At 33.1% G+C, this 15,550-nt stretch overlaps 1 protein-coding gene across 2 annotated transcripts in view; it reads left to right on the top strand.

Annotated features, from left to right (window-relative positions):
- Positions 1 to 15,550, top strand: part of TNKS (tankyrase) — a 216,116-nt gene that overhangs the window by 174,742 nt on the left and 25,824 nt on the right. For both annotated transcript variants that reach the window (XM_081269053.1, XM_081269054.1), the window contains exons 15-20: positions 1,597 to 1,762; positions 3,022 to 3,241; positions 3,513 to 3,622; positions 11,148 to 11,336; positions 13,428 to 13,665; positions 14,331 to 14,413. In XM_081269053.1, the coding sequence (XP_081125179.1) occupies positions 1,597 to 1,762; positions 3,022 to 3,241; positions 3,513 to 3,622; positions 11,148 to 11,336; positions 13,428 to 13,665; positions 14,331 to 14,413 (1,006 nt within the window). The remainder of the gene's footprint in view (positions 1 to 1,596; positions 1,763 to 3,021; positions 3,242 to 3,512; positions 3,623 to 11,147; positions 11,337 to 13,427; positions 13,666 to 14,330; positions 14,414 to 15,550) is intronic.

Raw genomic sequence — 15,550 nt, 5'->3', positions numbered from 1 at the left:
TAGAAATACGAGCATTAATATTTTTAATATGTAATTTTTCAGCTATGTGAAAAACAGTGGTTTTTAACACAGATGATGATGTCATTCTATAGTCTACTTTGAAGTGTAATTTTTTTTAACCCGGTGGTGTATCTTGAATATCTTTCCTTATCAGTATTTAATAGTTTCTTTCTTCTTCTTAATGCCTATATTTAGTATTTTATTACATTTTATGAATGTTTTCATATAGTTTGTGATATGCTATTTATCTGTTATTTTTTGGTATTAAAAATGTATAATCTCTTTCTTTAACCATCCATCCCAGAGTCATTAGTATTTAAAGAAACAATTTTATTTTTATTAATTTTAAAATATTATTTATTTTTATTATTAGTTTGATAAATTATTTAACTTTTCCTGGAAAAAGCTTAAAGCAGCCATAGAAGTAAATTAGAAACGTGAGAGGAGAATATGACTGAAATGAATTTTCATATTGTGTGTTAATTTCATAATCTCAAAATAAGCCAGCACCTCCTGTGCAGTTACACAGCAGAGTGCTGTAGAATTAAACTACATGATTTAGGCTTCAGTTAATCATTATAATGTGTTTATCTTTTTAAAGGGACACATCAAACATAAATATTCAACAGCAACGTCACTGACTGTTTCAAAATATTATGCTGCATTGGAGAGGAACAAATTTTTGTTACTATTGCTTATTTTAGCACCCAGCATATTTCATCACAAAACACTTTTTTAAAAGGCACTGATCTCTAAATAAAAAGACACTTGATATCTTGTTTTTGTTCTGTCTGAAGTGCAATATAAACTTACCCTTTTGATGCACTCTTTTTTATGGGGCATCTTTTTGTGCTTTTAGAATGCCATTTGCTTTCTAATCAGAACTTAGTCATCCCAGAATAGTTTGCTTATAAGTTGAGGCTACTAAAGTCTCTCTTCTGACTAAAATTTATAATTAGCATCATTATTTTTCTTAGTGAATACTTTTCTGAATCACTTGGAATGTGAGTTTTCATTCTTTGGCACCTTAATATTTAAATCTATCTGTCGAAATCATTATAGAATAGGTGCAAATTTAAAAATACGAAACAAAAACAAAAGATAGAATTTCTAAGTAGAATTGAACTTTTAAGTAAATAATGGTTACATTGTATATTTTACAGGTAAGCATGCAATTTTCATAAACCCAAAAGAAGAAAATTGAGATGATAAAACCTGATTGTTAATTATTCTGGAAATCACTTTGTAATATATAATTTTACATTGCCAGTGAGAAAATCTGAATTAAAAGTTTTGATGGAGTTTTATTCTCTATTTCTATATGTATTTTAGTGGTAATGATTGCTGTGATGTGTATATCCATGCCCAAGAAACAGAAAAGTCCTTCTGTGAAAAGAAACATTTTTAAAATGATCCATTCTTATTTAGAAATAAATAAATGCTTCATCTTAAAAACCAAAAAAAGGATTTATTTCTTTTTGATCCAATATTCAGAATAGTCAGTGCCATAAGAGCAGTATTTATATTATAAAAATCATTTTAACTCAAAAATTTGTTTTAGACCTTTAAAGTAATGTGTATGTGTCTTTGTTTTAGCGGCTTGGTGCCCCTTCATAATGCCTGTTCCTATGGACACTATGAGGTAGCTGAGCTTTTAGTGAGGCATGGAGCTTCTGTCAATGTGGCGGACTTATGGAAATTTACCCCTCTACATGAAGCAGCAGCTAAAGGAAAATATGAAATCTGCAAGCTCCTTTTAAAAGTATGTGGTTTTAAAAGTTCTAAAAACACAAACATTTGGTTTTTGATGATTAAACTTCAATCAGAATTTTGTTCTATTAAGAATAAGTGCTGTAGGGGCTGAGGTTGTGGCTCAGCAGTAAGCGCTTGCCTAGCATGTGTGAGGCACTGGGTTTGATTCTCAGCACTGCATATAAATAAATAAAATAAAGGTCAATTGACAACTAAAAAAAAAAAAATTTTAAATAAGTGCTATAGAAACCGCTTCCATTTTCTCTTTCACAGAGAAATGTTTTAGTATCATGATATGTCTATAGTTCTGAGTAGTCCTTGAAGTGTCTAAGTGAATTTGATTAAAGTCGTTTCATCAAAGTGGGTTTTGAAAAGAGTTGATTTAGTTTGTGTTGTTTATCTAATATTTACAATATTAATATCAAAAAATGGTACAGGGAAAAATTGTTCTGGTTAGAAATTATTAAAATTTTCCCACCATTTTTCTGATATCAGAATTGTTCTTATGATTCTTCAGAAAAACGTTGTATTTAATAATCATTTTTATTACAACTGGCTGGTAAGAAATAACTTCCATGTCATTGTTAATCTAGTTTCTAAGTTGATTTATTCCAAATTTCCATAGTGGGTCAAGAGCAGTCTGTGTTGTTTCTAAAATTAAAATTCTTGACTTTTATTTTATAGGTATGGGTGGTTAAACTTTTTATATCTAGGTTATTTTTAACACATTTTTGCTTAGCTTCAAAATAGGTGGTAAAATTTAAAAAGTTACCAAACTTTTTCTTTACTGATGGCATTTAGAATAAAGTACTTTTTCCACTGATGTAATCTTCTTTTTCTCTATTCTTTTTCATGATACCCACTGAATATCTTTATGTAATTGAAATCTTGTGAGAGTTAACATCCAGGACGTTCTTAAACGGACAAGAGCTTTTCCAAAAAGATAACTAGGAATCTGAGAAAAAAGTATATTTTGTGATGAGTAAAAGATACTCAACACCCTCCCCTATTTCATCATTACCATTGATTCGCAGCCTTGGGTTAAGTAGTGCTTAGAAGCTGATCCAATACATTGCTAAGTAGGGAATGAACAAAAGCAGGATGTGGCTTCTCTTTTTTTAAAACACATACAGAACAGATATCTTTTCTCCCATGATGAATGATAGTGGAATATGTTAAATAAATATGTACATGCTGCCCACCCAACTTCCAACTGACAGAAAGCTACTACAGAAAACACAAACCCCATTTGGTTTTTCTTCTTTGTAGCATGGAGCAGATCCAACTAAAAAGAACAGAGATGGAAACACACCTCTCGATTTAGTAAAAGAAGGAGACACAGATATTCAGGACTTACTGAGAGGGGATGCTGCCTTGTTGGATGCTGCCAAGAAGGGCTGCCTGGCAAGAGTACAGAAGCTGTGTACCCCAGAGAATATCAACTGTAGAGACACTCAGGGCAGAAATTCAACTCCTCTGCACCTGGCAGGTAAGCATCACAAGTGCATCCAAATCTCTTCCTTATTTGGATACCTAATACAGTTTTGATTATCAAAAGACGAAATGATTGACATAATTTTGTATAATTTCTTACTTTGAAATTTTCAATTATGTAATAATAGTATTAGCTTCTAAAGCAGAAAGAATTAAAATCTTAATTACCTGGTCTTTCACAAGATAATTAATAACATATGAATAGATGCACACATATGTATTTTTTTTTCTTTAGCTGACATGTTTGCCTTTTTTACTCTTAATAGCAGGCTACAATAACCTGGAAGTAGCTGAATATCTTTTAGAGCATGGAGCAGATGTTAATGCCCAAGACAAAGGTGGTTTAATTCCTCTTCACAATGCAGCATCTTATGGGGTGAGCATTCTGAAGTTAATATCTACAAGACTTCCCTGGCATTTACTGCTTTTTTAAATATATACTACACATTAAATAAGTAGATATCCAGTCAGTAGCATAATTTAGCACAGTTTTAATCTTTTGTTCAGGTTTTGTCTCAGACCTTTCTTGTTAAGCTTAACTATTTTTTGATCAACAACCACACTTTTTAACACTTTCTGATCTCTCCATCTTATCTAGCACAAGAACAGGTACTAAGTTAATATTTATGGATATAGATAATATTTATTAACTCTACCAGCAGATTTTAGAAGCTATAAAATCAGGAGGCTCCTATATAGGCATGGAAATTATGGTGGTTTATGCTATTATCAACATCTTAAAAATGTTCAAGTGAGTGGTTGAGCAATTTATATACATAATTCCAGAGGATGAATAACTAAAACCTCAAAGTGAAATTCCAGTGCCATCCTTCCAACTACTATAACTACTATTAGTTGGAAGAGGAATGTATCATAATGCCTTGGTGCTGCTTTTCTGAACTAACTGTAATTTAGTAACCAAGGCCCACTCAGGTCTGATCCCTCGCAGCAGTAGAATAACAATTGCTCATGTTCTTATCTATTCTTCCAAGTGATCACTAACTGGACTTTAGAAATCCACTAATGCCAGATTGTACATACCTGGAGTTCTCACAGTTGGATTCACTATTGTTGAGGATGGTGTATAAATTTGCAAAAATCTGATGAATTGTAAATAACAACCAAACTAATTAGCATGATTTCCATATTCTCCCTTCCTATTCTCTTCTCCCTTGCGATAATACCTTCTGTGTTCTTAAGCCTTTCTGTAAAGATCAGTATTTTAGGGAGATGATAAATCTGAGTGGAAATGCTTTAAAAAAAGCAAACAATCCAGTTTTGAACAAACAAGAAAGAAAACTACTTCCAAATATAATGCAAATTAATTGAAATACATTTAATTTAATGCATTAATTAAATACATTGTCAGTACTAAAATCTTTTAAATTGCATTTAAAATTGTCTTTTAAGGATGATTACATCTTTTATTAAAAATTTCAGAATTTTTTTTGACCTTACTTGACATAAAATTTACAGTTTCATTGCACTGAAAACCAGGTATGCTAAATATTTGTTGCTAACATACTGCACATACATTTATGTATAATTACTTTACTGTTAAATTATAACTACACATGTGTATCATTTAAAAACTAATTTGCAGTACTTCTTAACATGTTCCTCCTTCTCTATATTGAACTTTACTGAATTTTATATTGAATTTTATTGAATTTTACTTTGCTAAGCTTCACTTAAGAGTTGATAAAGCTGATGAGATCAGTAGAACTTGAATGGGAATCTTCTCTTCTTTGAAAACCTGCTAATGAGTAAAGATAGGTAGTGGCAGTAGAATTACAGTAATGATCTGACATAATAAAGCTTCTGTTGTGGTTTTAGTTGTATAGATGACATTAATCCTCATATATTATAGATATAAGGATCATTCATCTTCTTTCTTTATCCATCATTCATCTTCTTTCACAATCTTCATGGCTGTCCCAGAGGATAAAGAAAATAAAACTTAATTTTTTCCTCATTTTCATGGAAAAATGTTGAGATATTATACTGTGTGTGTGTGTGTTTTGTTATGTTTTTTGTTTTGTTTTTTTTTTTTTTTGTTTAGTACTCTGTGGCATTTTACCTCTGAACCATGTCTCCAACCCTTTTCATTTTTATTTTGAGACAGGGTCTTGCGAAGTTGCCTTAGGGCCTCATAAAGTTGCTGAGGCTGGCCTTGAACTTACAGTTCTCCTGCCTCAGCCTCCTGAATCCCTAGGAATACAAGCTTGTGCCCCCGTGCCCATCTCTACATGCATGTCATTTGATAACCATTCTGAGGAAATAGAATTTGTAGTGGTTCTCCTTTGTGGCTAAAGAGCAATGCAGTATGCATTCTTTCATGCTATCTTGAAAACATCTTGTCATTAGCTGAAGAGGGGTGTAGTAATGTATTCAGTGTGACAACCAGCCCAAGGTTCTATATTCATAAACTCATTTCCTCATGATCCACAATTTTTGCTCTCCTTTTCTAATACCAGGTGAGAAAAAATGATTAACATTTTTTTCACTATCTCTTTTTAAGTTTTACTTTTTGTTATCAAATCCCTTCTGCTTGGCTCTTTGTAAATGAAGTCAGCTTACTAAAGTGAAAATGAACAGAAAATTCTCCAAGCTGTATAGAGGTTTTGATCAACCTGGATTCATCTCATCTTTGTACTGAAGAATGTAAATGAGCTACATGATATGTTTATAGCAAGTGTTTTTACCTCATTGTGTGGGGTGGATTATTTGAGTCACTCTAAAAATCCTTCATGAATGTAACTAGTAAATTCAAATATCTCTGAGTTAATGACTACATACTATGAATTTAACACCTTATACTATGAATTTAACACCTTTTCTTTGATGGATTCTTGACCTTTTGGGGTTTTTTCCCTTTGCCATTTTTTTTTTTTAACACATGCAACCCATCGCTCTCATGACACATAGTGATTGTCACTTGGCAGTAAATAAGGTCATCTTCTCCATTGAGAATCTCTGCTCTACAAAGTAATTAATATTGTTTGCAAACCTGTAATCAATTATCAGTAACTATATGAAATCAATATTTCTGTCACTCTCAATTACACTGGGGACTGATGTTAACACCGTACATAGTCCTTGACTCCACTAGTTCAGTTTAAGATCTTTCAACTTTATAGTGGAGCCAAAGTGCTACACATCAGTAGAAACCGTACTTCAAACTTCAATTTTTTTCTAGGCTAGAGACATATGGTATATGATATGGCAGCAAGTCCCATCTCCCAGGCAGCCTCTTGATCCTAAGGGAAATAACCAGTACTCTACAGGGTACTATGTTGCTTAGCTGTGATTTCAGTAGATCAGGTATATTAAAGGCATTTTTAACAATGACATTTTACCTTACAGTGACTATCAGGTACTTTGTCATCTTTTAACAAATGGGAATATAAAGGGAGATTTTTATTATCTGTAGGTATGTAAATCTATATATGTTTCCAAAGTTCCTTTTTATTCATGCCATATACCTAGGCCTTGGCTAAATATTTTAATGAAAATTGGACCACACTATGCATTACTCTATTAGGATGGGAAAACTCTTGTTTCTATTATATTTGTCTCAGAGATGTTTGGAACTGACCTGGCGTCGTGGTATTTATGGATACACTTGCCCTGAAATCATCACTTGTGGAATAGACTTTTGTGCTACTTCATCTTGAATAAAGGGTTCTATACTAAAAGCAAAACAATTTGTAGGGTAGTTTAGTGTAGTGTTACCCAACAATCTTGACTTAGATGGTTTTGCTCTAATACCATACTTTCCCATTCTCAGCTTGTCAGGAAAATGGCTCTTGTATTTCAGTCTAGCAAGATCCTGCAGGCATCTGTAGTCATGGAAAAACCTGAAACTGGGATCTGAACATCCAAGATCTAATCTTTCCTCTTATTGCTCAATAACCCAGCAGCCTTTAGCAAGTGTTTTATTTTTTCCAAATCTTCACTTCTTTCTCCAGTAAATGTTGAATTCTAATACCTTCTTTACAGGGTTATTATAATGATTAAATAAGTGCATAAGGAGCCTCCCTCCTGCCCCCCCTCTCAAGCCACTATAGAAGTGTAAGTAATACTATTGGTAGAGCAGCTGGTCAGAATAAGGGCTTCATGTCACTTCTACAAACAGCCTAGGAATAATCCATGTATTTTTCTAACTCAACATCAATATTAAATAGACACAGATTAATTTACTAGCCTGCAGGTAAAGTAATAATATAAAATATCTGAAAATACATGAAGTTATTTACTTGTGCAGTTATTTATTGGTGATTATTCCTTGACAACATTTTTTTCCTCTAGAAAGCTTAGTCTGATCTCTGTGCATCTTTGTTATATAAAAAGGACTTGCCACCTCAGTTTTTCCAAATGTATAAAATATACACATACTTTAAGAAGTTTAAGAGTTTATATTAATGACAACGTACCTTATTCTGTTTAGTGTTCTTTATATTATAGTATGTTGTGTTATTTTTGAATGTACATAACACAGGACATTAATTTCTCTGCTAGTCAGTAAATGTAAATGTTTCATTGACATTTATTACCACAAAGCATGCAGTTTGTTGTCTGGTTCATTTTCTCCCTCAACTCCTTTGTTTTCTTGTATTTTTCCTAAAATGTGTAATATTTGAGGAATTTTATAAGATCATTGTGATAGAGCTTTAGCAGGAGCCCAAGCATGTTTCTCTTCACCCTACTTCCCACATTTCTAAATATAAATTAAAGCCTTTCCAGTCTCTTTATGTTGTTTGTCATTTAAAGTATTGTGTGTTGCAGCTGAATTCTGAAACCCTGTTAAATTTACTCTCCTAGAAACATTCCAAAAGGGTTCCATTTCTTTTCTAGACCTTCTAGTTCAGTACTTTGCTCTTGCACGATGAATAGAACTGAGCTGCAGCTTATTGCATTTGTCACCCTTAATTTTCAGTTACTATTTTTGCCCCAGTAGTGTAGCTACTTAAAAGAATTAAAGAGGTTAAGAGTTGTGTTTTTCAATCTACTTGGGTAGTAATGTACTTCTTCCTCTTCATTGTTCTTTCAGACATTTGTCAACAAATTTAGCAAACATGTAATTGGTTTCTCTAAGCATAAACCATAAATTCAGTAAGGAAAGTTTAATAATACACACCGATACCAGCTGCACAGTTCATTTTATACACATGCACACACAAACATGTAATTTTCTTTGCACTCTCTAATTTTAGAAGTCTATGTAGTCTACCAAATTTTATTATTCTGCCAGCAAACATGGGAAAAAAATAAAATTAATCATCAGAAACAGAAACAGTTTAGCTATAACCTTACTCAGGAGAACTTTGAAATGTATTCTATGGTTTTGGATTAACTGAACAAAAGTTGCTTTTTGCAACATGTATCGTCTTAGTAAGGGAGGTTTTTGTATTAAATGATTTTTTAGGTTTTTGTATTAAATGATTTTGACAGTGCCAAAGATGGTACCTCTATTTTCATCTTCTGTTACAAAGTCTAAAAATAATTAAACTATAAAATTAATTTTAAAATTATATCATAGTCTGAGAAGGACCGCAAAACATAGCCTGTTCAATTGAATTCCTAGTCTGCTTATGCTGCCTTTTTATTTTTTTCTTCTTTATATTTTCAGCAATGGGAAGCTTTTCTTAAGGAGTTGGCAGATCTGTCCCTTTAAATAAATTTATTTTTCTTCCTGAAATTATGATTCCTAAGATCAGTAAATATCTGTATTATATTTTTTTAAAGAGAGAGAGAGAGAAATTTTTTAATATTTTTATTTTTTTTAGTTTTCGGCAGACACAACATCTTTGTTTGTATGTGGTGCTGAGGATCGAACCCGGGCCACACGCATGTTTGCACTACTGCTTGAGCCACATCCCCAGCCCTATATTTTTTAAAAATATTAGTTAAGAAAAAATGCCTGTTCTTTTTCAAAGTACGTGTTTTCAAGGTAGCAGAAAAAACTATTTAAAGAAGATATGAAATAATATTCCATAAATCCTATCTTTGGATGTCTGTCTTCCCCATCTGCATTTTCAGAGATCTCAGCCTCAAAAAGTCCAATATATTGTAGTTGAACAACAGCATGAGTTAAATATGTATTATCAACAGTTACTGTGCATCTGAATTTATTGTCAAAAGTGGTACCCCCCAAAAAAGTTCCCCTTATCAATAAGGAATATAAATGTGCCAGTCACACAAAATTATAGAGTATTGGAATTGAAATGGATTTCAGAAACACTTGAGTGGTAACCAGGTTAGCATTCCTAAATGTGTTTATAAAAATATACAAGTTATTTTTAATGTTTTTTTTTTAATATATATTTATTTATTTTTATTTTTACATGGTGCTGAAGATCGAACCCAGGACCTCACACGTGCTAGGCAAGCGTTCTACCGCTGAGCCACAACTCCAGCCCCTATTTTTAATGTTTTTTAAAGTCTGGTATTGAATTGATAATTCATGGGCTTAATTGATTTTTTAAAAATATGTTTTAAGTTGTTGGTAGACTTTCATTTTATTTATTTATATGCAATGCTGAGAATCAAACCCAGTGCCTCACACATGCCAGGCAAGTGCACTACTAGTGAGCCCCAGACCCTTAATTGATTACTTTAAAGCTTAAGAAGAAGCTGAAAACTTTGCTATATAGAGCTCTTACTGTCTGAGAGAATCTGCTCTGTTCAGAACTTTCTCCTTCATTACAATTCTTCCATAGTTATTTCCCCTTTTGTCCCCTCTGAGTACTGTTTTTTGACTCTTCTTTTCCAAAATATTATTGTTTTCAAGGCTTTATCCTCCTTATTGTTTTTTTTTTCTGTATTTTTTATTAGTGAGCTCATTTATCAAGTAGCTATGGCTATAAATTCAGTATCAATTTTGTAATACCTCCAGAGTTCCTACCTCCAGTGCCAGTCTCCTACTAAGTGTTTAGTAAATATTTGGTTGCTGGTTGAATTGGTTAGGAGACAGTAAGTAAATAAATGATGGCCTCTTATCTTGCTCCAACCGTTTCTATTAAACTATTTTAAAAACATTATTACTTTAGTGTTTTTCCTCAAGAGCCACCTTCCCCAAGTGAACTTATCTTTCTTATAGTTCCATTCCTACTTAAACTTTTTCTAGCCAGTATCTGTTAGTAGTTCTGTCTTTATTTTTCAATCTGCTGACTTCCTGCTAAAATATAATCATCTTTTGAGTGTTTGATCACTCTTCTTTGTAGTCCAAATTCTTTTGTAGTGAACTTTTCCAAACAGAATTTGGTTTTCCTCCAAAAGTTCTCACATTTATCCCTTCGTTTTCATTCTTCTATACACATACTCATGCCCATGTTGTTAGTGTGACTGCTACCCACTTTTTCTTCATCCCTAAATCATTTTGGACATAACCAATTTTTATAAAATGTTGTTTTCCTATGTTATTTTCCCAAAGTCTATAAGAAAAAAGGTTGAGAATCCTTTAATAATCAGATCATAAAGTAGGTTAGAGGAAAAATGGGAATATCAGAAGAGAAGCACTGGGTATAAAATGTTTGTTTGAAAAGTTTAGCAGATAGAGTAAACTGTCAACCGAAGACCTGAGAACCTAGGATCCAGGTATAAGTTTATTTTTTAAATTTGTTTTTAAGATAGACCAGAATGTGTTAGAAGAATGAATCTTTATAATAAAGCCCATGCAAAATTATAGAGTAAAAGAATAATTGTGGAATTGAGATTTTTTTTTTTTTGAGAAAGCAAGAAAAGACAATATCTTTTTTTTTTTTTTTAGAAGAAACTTCTTTTAAGGATGAGAATACAGACAAATAGAATGAATTGCTACATAGAAACAAGTAGACATGATGGAGCTTTACCAGGTGATCTCATTCTTAACTCTTGGCATCCTTTTTGTTTGTCCTCAGCATGTTGACATAGCAGCATTACTGATAAAATATAACACGTGTGTAAATGCAACAGATAAATGGGCATTTACTCCTCTCCATGAAGCAGCCCAGAAAGGAAGGACACAGTTATGTGCCCTACTCCTAGCACATGGCGCAGATCCAACTATGAAGAACCAAGAAGGTCAAACACCTTTAGATCTGGCAACAGTAAGTCCTTATTTCAGATATTCAGTATTGTGATTACAGTTTGAGAGTTAATGTTACTTTCTAGGGCTCAGCTATTTTATCTTTAGTAATGCTTGTTCTGCTTAGGACAAGAACAGATTTCCTTCTGAAATTTTTATATTATAATTTAAAACTGTTAAGACAAACTAAGCAGTAAGCTTAATTAGCTTACCCTGTGAGTAATCATAGGAATCCATATTTGTAACATGTGTCCTCAAGGAATTACTATGATATAGCACAGCTGATATTTGTGGTAACATATCTATGAAATCATCAAAGAAAAATTCAGTCTAGATAGTATATTATTCTTATGAAAAGGGAAAAGTAAATTTTATACAAGTATTTTCAAAACCATGAATTAAATTTTTGTGATTAATATTATTTAATTGCTAAGTTAAACATTGTATCACCTTCCCTAAACTTTTTGAAAATCAGGGAAGTTAATTAATAGTCACAATAATTTATAATCTTTAAGCCAGAGATATTTTTCCATATTCTGTTTCATTTATGTATTGCTGAGCAATAGACTATTTCACAGCACTTAATGGCTCTAAAATAATGATTTATTACCTCTCATGATTCTGAACAATAACTAGGAGGTTCTTATGATGAACTCACCTGGGGTCACTTGTGCAGCTGCACATGCTGGGTGACTAAAATAGGAACATAAAAGATGGCTTCGCTCATATGCCTGGAGCCTTGGCATAAATGACTAGAATTCTCTACGTCTCATCACTAAATATTCTTGATAGAATTTTTTTATAGGATGAGTATGCAATCATCAAAAGGGAAAGGGCAAAAGCTGCCATTTCTCTTAAAGGCTAAGCCTAAAGACTCCTGTCATTCCTACCACATTCTGTTGTGCAGAGCAAGTTGTGAGGACAGCCCACGTTGAAAGATTTGGGGAAATAGATGCCATTTTCTCTGGAGGGAGAAAAGAAGATTGTGTGGCCCCATTTGATCTACCACTGCCTTCCCTATGGCCACAAATCGTTTACATTTTCTCTCACATTCTAACTTTATTCACACTCATCCCAATGAGGGGACAGGTAGCTAGCTGTCACTGGTACATAGCAATTCCAGAATCCAGTCAGGCAAATATTATCAGAGCCATCTACTCTGCAGTCAGGGAGTGGCCATTGATTAGGACACACTTCTGTACCCAGGAAGTGGTTTTCTGGAACTCTCGATTATGTCCTCTTTCCATAGATATGGCCCATATTTATACTTAAAAGGCTTTCTCAGCCTTCTGAGTACTCCTAGAAATTTGGGGACCTTGAGTCATTCTTCATTTTGATTTGTCTATTCCCATTAGTCCCTCCTGGTATAATTCAGTTATAAATGTTTGAATTTCCTATCAAGTTATACGCCTCTTCATCAGACAAAAGCCCCACCCACAAATTTCTTCTCAGCAAGTCCTCTCTAATTTGGATTCAAAGACAAGATCCTATGAGTCAATGTCCTTATGATTCTTAGAAGCACTTTCAGTACTAGCTGAGAACTCACAATCTCCCACCTTAAAGGCCTTGGTAACACTTTTACCTATAAATCCATGTCTCAGAATTGTATTTTTTTGTTTGTTTTTCACTCTGAGACCATATGTTATTGTCAGCCCTCTGGATATTATCTTTGGTCTGAGGCTATTTTTTATTTTGAGAAATTTTTTGCTAGTAGAAAGGCTGTGGAGGAAAGACTAATTTTGTTTTCTAACCTAGCAATCTGGGTAAATGTATTTCCTTAGAATTGAACAATTACTTTTTAGTTCATTTTTATCTTCCTGTGCTTTCTACATTCTCGAACACATTGTATGCCACTGTGGTCAGACACTCTACTACACACTGGTCCCCCTTTCTTAAGTCTTCAATAGCAATTGAGTATTTTTCAACTTTCACTATTAGTGACCATGCCAACTTTCATGCCTCCAGCCAAAGCCATGTCTTAGTTTTTTGTTACTGCAACACCTACTTCCATGCCTGGCAGTCATTAAAGAAAAAATTCACAAAACATTTGGTGGTACTTGGTGAAAAACTTAACATTTATAATACAATATTTTTGTGTTTTCTTCATTTTTAGGCTGATGATATCAGAGCTTTGCTGATAGATGCCATGCCCCCTGAGGCCTTACCTACCTGTTTTAAGCCTCAAGCAACTGTAGTGAGTGCCTCTCTGATCTCACCAGCATCTACTCCTTCCTGCCTCTCTGCTGCTAGTAGCATAGATAACCTCACTGGCCCTTTATCAGAGTTGGCAGTAGGAGGAGCCTCCAATGCAGGGGATGGTGCAGCTGGTACAGAAAGGAAGGAGGGAGAAGGTTAGTATAACCTGTGAACACTTACTTGTTTATACTTTAATGGAACAGATTCATTTTTTTTCCCATTGGTAATGATTGAAAACTTCATTTAGAAATATCTTGTCTTTAAATTTGTATTCACACATCACCTTAGAAGGAATGCTTCTTCATAGAAGGCTGCTAGGTTCCTCAGCATCTATTTTGTTTTTATTTATGTAAACTGTATGTCCATTGTGGTTGTAGTATGCATATGTGTGTACAGTATGTCTATTTCCAACTGTACTATCTTATTAAACTATTATGTGAATCTTATTCCTGAAATTACACCAGAAAAACAACTGAGAGGTCATTTAAAGAATGAAAAGTGAAACAGTAGCTTGTACATCTGGATTTTTAATTTTTTAGAAGCATTAAATTATCCTATATGATTCTGTATTCTAGTTCTATTTATACTAACTATATTATTAGAATTAATATAAATACTTCTGCTGTGATAAAGTACTCTGCTTTTACTTCTCAACTAAATTCGAGATAGCTTAATCTGAATTAAATTTATGTATTCTGAATTTTTTCATGCTGTGTAAAAATCATCTGCATAGCCAAGCATGTCCAAGAGCCATGACTTTAAACAGAAACATCTTTTAGATTCATAAAATTCTTTCCAATAAATTTTATTTCTATTTTAGTTGCAGGTCTTGACATGAATATCAGCCAGTTCCTAAAAAGCCTTGGCCTTGAACACCTTCGGGATATCTTTGAAACAGAACAGGTAATTCTTTTATTTATATTTGAATGTTTTAAATATTAAGTTATTAATTGTCAGCCATTGTTTCTTTTTTGTTTCTTAACAACTATTTTAATACTTGTAGCATTTCCCTAAAAGCCAGGGGAGCCCAAAATTTTATACTTCTCTCCAAAATTGTCTGTAAGTGTCTTTGTTGTTTTATTTTATCTTTATAAACAGACCTGTTCAATACATTTTTATCAGTCACGAAAACTTAGATCATGAGAGGTGGGGATATAGTTCAGAAGTAGAGCACTTATCTAGTACCACACACACACAAAAATCTTACACCATGAAACCACTTCAAAAGATTATTCTCAAAGTTGTCTTTTTTGTTGTTGTTGTTGTTGCTATTGTTTGTTTAAAAAAATTGCATTCATTTCATTGCAGTTCCATGTATTAATTAGGATTCTGTTTATTCTGTTTTGAGAAATTTTTTGCTGTTGAATTACGATTCTGTTTATTCTGTTTTATTTTGAGAAATTTTTTGCTGCTGTTTTTCTACAGAATTATGAGTTCTTAATACTGCATGCTTTTATACCATGGTTAACATTAAGGACTGATGATAAGAACCTGACCTTAACAATTATTGATGTACATGGAATTGTAGAATGGATGTTTAGAGGTCATTAAGTCATTCTCCTACGTTCAAGAATCACCTTTTTAACATCCATGTCAGTCCTCCAGGCTGGAAAGATGATTTGTTAGAACTTGGGGCAAGTGTAATAGAATGGTTGTAATTTAAAGTATGTCAAGATCAGCCCCCATGTTTAATCCATTTGATTTAGGTTTATGTTTACCCATTCTAACAGAAATATATTCCCTCAGAAGTCTAAAATCAATGTGGCTCAGGACTGCACACCCTACACAAACTTTAGGGGAGAAATTATTCCATGCCTCTTCTCAGCTGCCTTGACTTTTCTCAAATTACTCTTCTCAAAGTCTCCTCTTCTGTCTTCATATTGCCACCTTCTCTGTGTCTGTCTTCTATGTGCTTATGAGGACATTTGGTATTGAGATTAGAGCCTACTCCTATAATACTGGTTGATCTCCACATCTCAAGACCTTAATTACATCTGGAAATACTTTTTTTCAAATAAAGTAACATTCACATTAATATAA

This window comes from Spermophilus citellus, assembly GCF_964194105.1.
Source record: "Spermophilus citellus genome assembly, chromosome: 16".
Taxonomy (NCBI): Eukaryota; Metazoa; Chordata; class Mammalia; order Rodentia; family Sciuridae; genus Spermophilus; species Spermophilus citellus.
The sequence above is the reverse complement of the archived record's forward strand: the minus strand, read 5'-3'. Positions and strand labels throughout refer to the sequence as shown.